This window comes from Macrobrachium rosenbergii, chromosome 7, assembly GCF_040412425.1.
Source record: "Macrobrachium rosenbergii isolate ZJJX-2024 chromosome 7, ASM4041242v1, whole genome shotgun sequence".
In the NCBI taxonomy this organism is placed as follows: Eukaryota; Metazoa; Arthropoda; class Malacostraca; order Decapoda; family Palaemonidae; genus Macrobrachium; species Macrobrachium rosenbergii.
In genome coordinates, this window is record NC_089747.1 from 55,459,378 (window position 1) to 55,468,975 (window position 9,598).

The following is a 9,598-nucleotide window of genomic DNA, read 5'->3' on the forward strand; positions in this document are numbered from 1 at the left end:
GTACTTATGTTGCAGGTGTGAACATACTGTAAAGGCGTAAAAACAATGGTGACCTTCTGTCCAACTCTGTCAGCAGTCTGGTATGATAGTTAGTTGCCTTCTGTGTGAACGAGCTCTGAGTTCCACAAGACTCAGATTTTCCTTTTAAACCTACTTGCGCGCCCACGAGCGTGTGTCTGTGTACAGTATGTGTTTATTTTTTAAATATCACGCTGATTGATTTTCCTGACTAGCAATTAAATATTCCGATTCCAATTGCAATGCTAAGTTTTCCTTGCAGTTTTCTAGTTCCTTTGCATTACTGCATCTCTGTCCAAGTATGGAAACAAGTAAATATATTCACGGTTTCTTGTACCGACAGATATCAGTTTAGGGTTATTATTATTCATCGAGACTTTACATCTTAGCAGTGACATCATCTAAAGCAGGGGTGTGCAACCTTTTTTCCCAAAGGGCCACTAGTCACGACTCTGTTGGTATGGAGGGCCACATAACCTTACTATTTCATGTTATTTACTACGGTCGAAGACATATTATGAGAGATTATACTGATAAAGGCAGGAAATAATTTTGTTACTGATTTTATTTATATTGGGATCACAAAAATAAGAATTCCCCTGAAACAAATGCATTTTTCCTTACTATAAATTAGCAAATGAAAGGCTACCGTACCTTATTATTATAATGTACAAACATAAATAATTAGTTATTGTTGGTTGACTGGGATCATTAACAAGAATTATTATAAAAACAGACATTTCCTGAGCATTAATTTGCAAATGAAAGGCTACCCTAGTGAGATGGTTGATGTTGCATTTGGGACACCAACTCATCAATATCAGGCTGTATGGATGATGTGGCTACACGCAGGGTACTTTCCAAATGTTCATCAGTAAGTGAAGATCTATACTTGTTTTTAACCAGATTCATTTTTTGAAAAGAGCTGCTCACATACATATGTGCTACCAAACACTGCCATCATTTTCCTTGCATGAGCAGAGAGTTTTGGATACACTGTTACTGATACATGCTTCTTATAAAACTGGTATACTGAACTATCATCAAACTTCTTTTTAGCTCATCATTGCATTGTAGTCCGATTATTTCCATTTGCATATCCTCAGGAATTGCTGTCACATCCACAGAAAAAGGAGAAGCAAAGACTTCAATGGCTTGTGAATGTTTCTTGAGGTCACCAAATCTTTCTGAAAATTCCTCTCGTAAGACTGCCAACTTGTCACCATACTTATGATACTGAAGGTTGCTAGTGTCATGGTTTTTCAGTGTAGGAAAGTGGGCTGGGTTCTTGTTTCTGATTTGTGACTCCCATAGACGCAATTTTATCTGGAAGCCTTTGATCAGTGAGAACATCTCATTTATTAGTTGATCTTTTTCCTTGAAGTCTAACATTCAGTACACTGAGATGATCAGTTATATCTACTAAAAATGCTAAGTCACATCTCCATTCCTTATTTCTCAATTCAGGGATAGCATTACCTTTCATATCTAAGAACAGCGCAATTTCTTCCAAAAGGTCATATGCTCTCTTCAACATTCCTGCTTTGCTTAGCCACCTTACCTCACAAAAATACTTCACATCACTGTACTCTGCATCAATGTCTGCCATTAACTGCTGAAACTCGTGGTGATTTAGACCTCTTGACCTAATGAAATTGACAGCTTTCACAAGAATATTAGTCACATGCTCAAAGTTTATTGTCTTTGCACACAAAGCTTCCTGGTGTACGATACAATGCAGCACAATAAGTGAACCTGAGTCAATATTTTGTGACCCCATTCTAGTCTTCAGTAATCCAACAACCCCATTTCTCTGACCAGACATCGCAGGCGCACCATCAGTTGTAATGGAGACTAAATTAGTGTAGTCCAGTCCAAACCTTGACAATACTTTTTCCAATTCATCAAAAATAGTTTGTCCTGTTGTGGTTCCCTTCATGCTTTGTAGTGAAGCCATTTCCTCTGTAATATTATAGTCATTGTCAACACCCCTACTATACACAGCCAGTTGTGCAGTGTCTGTGGTGTCACAACTCTCATCAAGAGCAACAGAGTATGAAGAAAAAGCACTAACTCGCTTGGCCATTGTACTTTCAATATTCCCTGAAAGACTGTCTTTTCTTCTAGCAACAGTATATCTTGAAAGGCTTATGTTTTCAACTAGTTTCTTTTTGTCAGGAAACATATTGTCTGAAGCTACACACAAACATTCTTTAACTACCTCACCATCAGAATAGGGCTTCAGTCTTTTTGCAAGGATTTGACTAATCAAAAAGCTTGTTTTGAGAGATGCATCATATTCCTTAACTTTCTTTGCAAACACTGACTGTTGTCCTTTCAGAGATTTCTGCAAGAATGATATTTTTTCTTTGCGTGCTTCACCTGTCATATTTTCATATTCTTTGTTCTTTGTGATGTAGTGTCTTTTGATGTTATATTCTTTTAAAACAGAAATGGTTTCCTGGCATACAAGGCACAGTGCTTTCCCCCCTGATTGTATGCATAAATATTGTTCTGTCCATTTCTCTTGAAAACTTCGGTTTTCCTCTGAAATCTTGCGTTTTTACTTGTAGAAGCCATTATTACTACAAAAGATATTTCCTGCGGAGAAAATATTTAATTAGTAAAAGTTAGCTTTAATTAAGAAAAATGTAATAGATTGCAATATAATAAATACCACATTTTCAGCACAAATATATAAATCTCAATATGTTTTGCTTGCAAATTTTCTAAGTCAATCACAAAATTACAACATAAACAACATTACGTTTATTCAGATGATAAATATAAGATAATAAATGCAAAACAGCAAAATGTAGATTAGACAAAACACGAAAACTTCACTCAAAAACACAGAAATACTAACACCAACGTAATCACCAAAATTCTCTCTACGAGTCTACACAATCTCTCACATCGCAACAACCTAATCTCACCCAAACTCAACACTCGACACCCCGTTGTATATCGCCACAGTCAAGCATACAAACATCATTACATACAGCACACAACTCAATCGGCATCGCCATGACAATTGTCGTGGTATTTTCGTCAGCTGATACACCCGGAGCGATCACATTACAAGCAGACAAACACAGCAATGGAGCAGCAGCACACTCCACACACGCACATACATACACAACGAACTGGATCTCACTTCTCCGCAAATCTGTGCACACACTCTGCAGTACATGATATACTTGCACTCGCACTCACTTGTACTAACACACATCAAACCACACAAAAGTTTTGCTTGCAAATTTTCTAAAGTCAATCACAAAATTGCAACATTAACAACTTACAGTACGTACTGGTAATAACAAATCAACCACAGCCAATGAAGTCACAACGGAGACTGGTGAGGCAGCGGTACTGACAGGCAAGAACACACGTACCATACTACAGTACGTGAACCATACGTGTCAGACTCATAGACAGACAGCCAATGATCACTCCAATCTAATAATTAAAAATGTCAAGTAATATATTATTTTCTGTTCTAATATAATTAAAATCTGTACCTTAGTGAACGAAATAGAAAAAATATGGTGATACTGGTACACGACAATATGAATTTTGTCAAACTTTCGGTGGGCTCTACTTGGTAACTCTCTCTCTCTCTCTCTGAGGGCCGCACTATAGTTTATTTATTTTTAGGAGAAAGGGCCGCAATGAAAGCCTTTGAGGGCCGCATGCGGCCCTTGGGCCGCAGGTTGCACAGGGCTGATCTAAAGCTAATATCCTTAACGTGTTTGTTTTAAACCTCTTTGGAACTCATTCAAAGCTGGGGCCTTATGTTAACGAAATTAAAGAGAATTTTAGCCGTAGAGACACAGCACTTAACAGCAGTTAAGTCTGATTTGCTGATGGTAATTAAATCTGAATGATGGTGCTTAAATTATAGAAACATGTTGTAGTGAAATATCCTCTTAAGGTGTGGGACGAATTTGTGTAAAATGTTTTCGCTTTCGCCATATCTTTAATCACGATGTGTTTCCCCAGAAATCTTTATTCTTGTATTGAAAGACGTAACTTTATGTCGTATTCCGTGTGGAAATTTCTGCCAAAAGAAAATCTTGTTCAGAGAGTACATACCATTATTTACCTTTTACCGCGCTATATAACATTTAAACGCTACTGAAAGAAGTTCATGAATCTAACAAGCTATCCTTCTTTATTTTCCATTTGTTATTATCTCTCCTCATTTTCCTTTTTCTTAAGCTACACGCCCCTTCTCTGCCTTTCGTGTAGTTATTCTTCCTAAAGCCTTTGTATCACGAAAAGCAGGATAGAAGAAGCGTCCCACAGCGAAGGTGTGGTTTATAGGCGGTTGCAATGAACTCATTTTATAGACTCACAGTCACTGTCGGACCATAAAACGAGTTTAAAAGCGGCATAACCTTCAGCCCGAGTTATGAATGGGGTCCGTTCTCTGTTAATCTTTCGACTGTTCACGACTATTGTGTTAATCTACAGGCGCCCTTTTGCATATATCATTCCTCATTTATTTAAAGTAGTATACATGGGGATACACGCTGCGATGTTTATGTCATAAGAGTACGGTATACTTATTGCCCATGCGCCATATCTTTGACCAAGGATATTATATATGGAGCATAATATGTTGGTGCACGCCATCCGCTTGTTACGAAGCCAATTTACCCGTCGTCTTTTTAAGAATTTTTCCCTAACTTTTAATACAGGTCGCTAGAAAAGTTTTCTATAAATTTAGACACTAAAGTCTAATTTCTAGAGGAATCAAAAGTATTCAAGTGGCTATTAGTAAATATAAATAGGGAAGTATCTTATAAAATTCTAGATCTCTCTAAGTTTTGCTTAATCAAGAAATAGATTATTTTCTTTGCTTTTCTTTATTCTCTAAACAATAGTAATCGCAGGCTCAGTTTTGTACCTTCTTTTGAAAATGGAATACACAAATCTGTATTTTTTTTCTCTTCGGCTCACCCAGTAACATATGATTTTCTCGTTTTGTTTATTCATGTCTCTTTATTAAGGATTTTGCAAAGACAGCATATTGCTTGAATGTTCTGGCATTCATGATTTACCCCCCAAAAATACTCATGCACATTGAAAGGATTTTTATGAGTTTTTTTTGGGGGGATCCTTTTTTTATTTTGTTTTACAATTGCTCTTTAAAGCCACTCTAAGGCTCATGATTGTATTACAGACTACGTAAAATACTAAAAGAAACCCGCGCATTGTTTACTTTGTGTGTGTGTGTGTGTGTGTGTGTGTGTGTAGCTTGATTTCGAGAATCGGATTGGCCAATTCTGACAAATCCACCTTATTTGGTTTTTGATGTTAGTTTGAAAACAATTGCCAGTATATATCAATAGGAATAAACACTTGTACATATAGGTATTTTTACTAATAATATTTTATTTCTAATAATATTTTATTATAATAGATATTTCATTACTGCTATCCCTACCTCAATTACAGTTTTTCCAGTTAACCTATATAAATTTTCTCCTGAACGAAAGCAATCCATCAATAAGACCGGCGATCGAACCCAACGAACACATTTTTGCCTCCGCATTCCAATTTCGCATTAAACGAACCAGTTATTTCGAAACCGAGCAATTTGGAATTCTCCACTCCCCGACCGATAGATACCAGGGGACGTGACGTGGCGCCTGTTTCGGCCTCTCTCTCTCTCTCAATCAGCAGCGGGCACTAAATGAAGCTCCGCCGGAAAGCTGACCACTCACCAACTTCAATGGGATTTAGACGAAAAGTGCTCAGAAATATATGAGGTCGGTGGCCGGAACGAATCTGGGGGATTTATTTTTAGCATTTGGCGCCTTTTGTTTTGCCAGTGACCTGTTTAGATTTAGTTGATTATGTATATGATAAATAGATATATAAATAATTTTCTATATAAATGTATACATATGCACATTAAGCGGAATACTGGCATTTGAGAAGACAATTCACGACTTAAAATCTTCTAGTTATAATCATAGTTTGTTATCATTTAATAACTGTCAATTCCTTCATATGACAGACTGATTGGTCTTTGATTTTTTTCTTTTTTTATGACAAGCGAAATACTGTCATTTCCCCCCGATAATTTTGATATTTCCTCAAGGCCTCCTGTGCATGGAGATTTCTGAAGAAATTTGGACTTCTTCAAAGTATTTGTAAAAGACATTAATCACAGAACTATCTCCTCCTTGCACAGTTACTGACTGAGCGGGGCCTGAAATACAGTCTCCAAATATATGAACCGAAAAACCAAAGACCGGCCCCTTAAAGAGGGAGGACTATCCATCAGTAAAAACCGGAGATGGAAAATACCAAAGCTTCACACTGAAAACAAAAGGAAACCGTCAATTTCCGAAATAAGCAATATTCACAGAGTGAATTTGGGAAGAGACTGTTTGACTGGTGCCATAATCGTCCTGGGCTAAACGGTTACTTTTCTTTCCCATTCTGTTTTCTTAAATTTATTTTCCTAAATTTTGCTGTGATTCCTCCTGTACACCTTATACAAAACGACAACCTAATACAGCCTTAAGAGTTTGTTACTAGAAGTCATAATGGCAAAAACCGCAATAAAACCACACGTACCCAAGCTCACACATTATTTTTTTTCTAGGTAATTTAAATTTTCCTATGTGCATGACACGGTGAAATCCCATTAAAATAATTTCCCTTAGAAGCCCTTTGGGATTCCATTTCAGAAAAGTCTCGAGTTCACAAAGGTCACTTAAAATCAACACCAGAATAATCATTATTCAACATAAGCATAAAATATTGATCCCAAAACTTCTACGCTAAAATGAAAAAGTCAGACCCGAAAATAAATCCCTGTTCGTGCAACCAGGAACACAGCTGGATCTTGATAATGCCAGTATGAAAACGGGCTTTTCCAGTCTGCATCTGGGGCTGCGCCATTATGCAGAATAAAGGCAGAAGTTTCTTCCCTAGGAGAACCTTCTTTTCCTTGGGTCTTCTGAGATTCTGATAACAACGATGGCATAGAGGGCTGTATTAAAATAGTCTGGCTTTATGGAAATTGAATTTGCAGTGGCTTTTATCATTCACATCAGGAGGCTTCAGAAGTAAAGTTTTCATTTTACCAACGATTTCCCCTTTTGATGATGACTTCTGTTTAATCTAATTAAAATTTTTTTTAAATGAAATTATTGATCTCATACGGTAATTAAGCCGAGGTTTTTATAAGATATGATTCAGTGCTTTACATAAAGTGTAAAAAAATTTTGTATCATATCCTTTTCTACATGATGAAATTGATCCTAAGAAATGTGATTTTTAAAATTTTTTATTTTTTTTATTTTCATACCAATTTTTTTTTTTACTTGTCCAGTATATACTACAGAAAAATATTACGTTTGAGTTTAAAAGGAAACCAATATTGTAAGAAAAATCCTTCACCCTTTAATTTTTTGAGGGAGACTGCAGTTTTTATAGAGGGGATTTTAGGAATCATTTTCCTTATCATTTTTCACCCTTTAAACCGAGAAGAATCTTCAATAATTCCTTGAAATGATGATATCTTTAGTGAGAACATAAAGTAATAATCTTGTTTGTCATAATTAAAGCTAAAATATATGACGTCACGGTCATTCGCACGTCATATCAAATAACTTACTTTTAACTAGATGCTGGGATAAAAAATAATAACTACAAATACGTATCTACAGAGAAAAAGAAAATCAGTAAGTTTATGTAAATAACCAGACCAGCTGAATAGGCTACAGTTGACTACTGAATGTGTGTATTGATCTCTAAGCAGCTACCACTTACAGAATCAGGAAGTATCGTCCTAAGTGTACGCAAAACATGAATAATAAACTTATACAACCGATTGTAAAAGAAATAGCCCATACATCTACGGTTAAAAAAAAAACATGTTTACCTGCCTAAAATCAAAATGGATATTCAACATTTTCCTATGAAATGTTTACCTAACATATAATATTCCTATTTAATACGAACTTCACGAACTGGGCCACCATAGCAGCACCGAAATCACTTAATCGAACTGAAGTTGCTAGGTAACCTAATATGATCACTAATTCAACTACGTTTGCAATTCCGTAGTTAGTCAATGTCCTCCTTACTCAACGCTCAGGGTGCTGGAGGACGTATTGGTGACAGGTTGCTGAAGCTTTAAGTCAATGTCTTGATCATCGAGAAAAACTGAAGGCAATGCAGTATCAACTAGAGCGTGTACATGCAGATACATACAAGCACGACCTAAAACTCATGTGGAATAACTGGTAATAAAATTATTTTACCAGGAGGAAATTGGTTGCGTGTTAGTTAGTTAGTTGAGGATGGTTTTGCAAAGGATGGAGAAAACATTATAGGAACTTTTAACCGCGATGAGTGACGATACCTCATACAACATAAATTCTGAACACACACTCTTGTCTTCGTTGAATTACTGACACAACATACAAAGTTGTCATTTAATCTGTAGTTTAAATCGAAATCACTTCAAGCATGATAAACTTTATGGAATATGGAAATCTAATGATCTTGCTTATTGTGGTTCTGAATTTTCAATTTTCGTTTTAAGCTGTTGTTAGTCAATTAACAAATATGAAGTAATCTATGTTCTAATTATGAAAAAAATTTGAAGTAAATTAGAACATCATAATAACTCTTCCAAATATCTGAATCACAGAAACACTTGAAACTCCCAGTACCATTTGTCTTGACTTAGTTTTTATACAAAACTAAAATATAATATACTCACATTAACATGGTTCACTGGTTCTCTTTTACTACACAGAAAACTTTATAAACAATGAGAATAAAAATCAAACTGTACCGAAAGAAAGAGCTTTACTACTGCTAAAACTGATCTGAAGTGGCTTCAGTGTCCTAAGATGAAAATGTCCACAGCTGCTTCGTAACTGACGGGTTCCTTGTGAATTTACTCAATAAATTCGGCCTCACAGATTTCCCACCGGTTTTGCTTTGCAAACTCGTCATCCTGGAAGCATGAATAGATAATGGAAACGGAAGGATCTGCATATAATGGATGGACGAGTCAACAGTGCAAAATCTGCTTTCAGGGTCGTGAATCGACTTTTGGCCTTCGGAAATATGACTCAAAGTGCTCTACACAAGTATGGCATAGAACGGAACGTATTATAGGTAGAATGAGACATGTTGCCGTAAACCAAGAGGAAATTTAATAAAATATTTGCTACTTGTATTTAAAGACTATCGATTATAACAAAAGATCTTCATCCATACGCATGCGTATTCTGTGACTGCGGACGCATAATACATACAGCATTCCAAAAATGTAGACACATGCATCAGGACGGTCATGGAGACTGGCAAATGGTGGCGATATAATTTTCTAGTACATGATCATTCGCTGTTTACGAATTATTCACTTTACCCTTCGGCGTTCTCAACTGCCTTGGTATTTTCAATCACAAAAGTGACACTGCAAAATTGTGCCATTTTGTACTGTGAATATGTTTCTTTAGTAAGAAGTGAAGCTTTCAGGTTAATATTTTACAAGATAACGTATATTGGAGTTGAAATTTAAAGTAATTGAGTCGAAGAT

The 9,598-nt window shown here is 36.1% G+C and overlaps 1 protein-coding gene across 1 annotated transcript; it reads right to left on the reverse strand.

The window, feature by feature from the left end:
* Positions 1–1,372: 1,372 nt before the first annotated feature.
* On the reverse strand, positions 1,373–2,407 carry LOC136840434 (general transcription factor II-I repeat domain-containing protein 2A-like). The gene has a single exon (XM_067107112.1). It carries the CDS (start codon positions 2,405–2,407, stop codon positions 1,373–1,375), a length of 1,035 nt encoding a protein of 344 aa, XP_066963213.1.
* Positions 2,408–9,598: the final 7,191 nt, after the last annotated feature.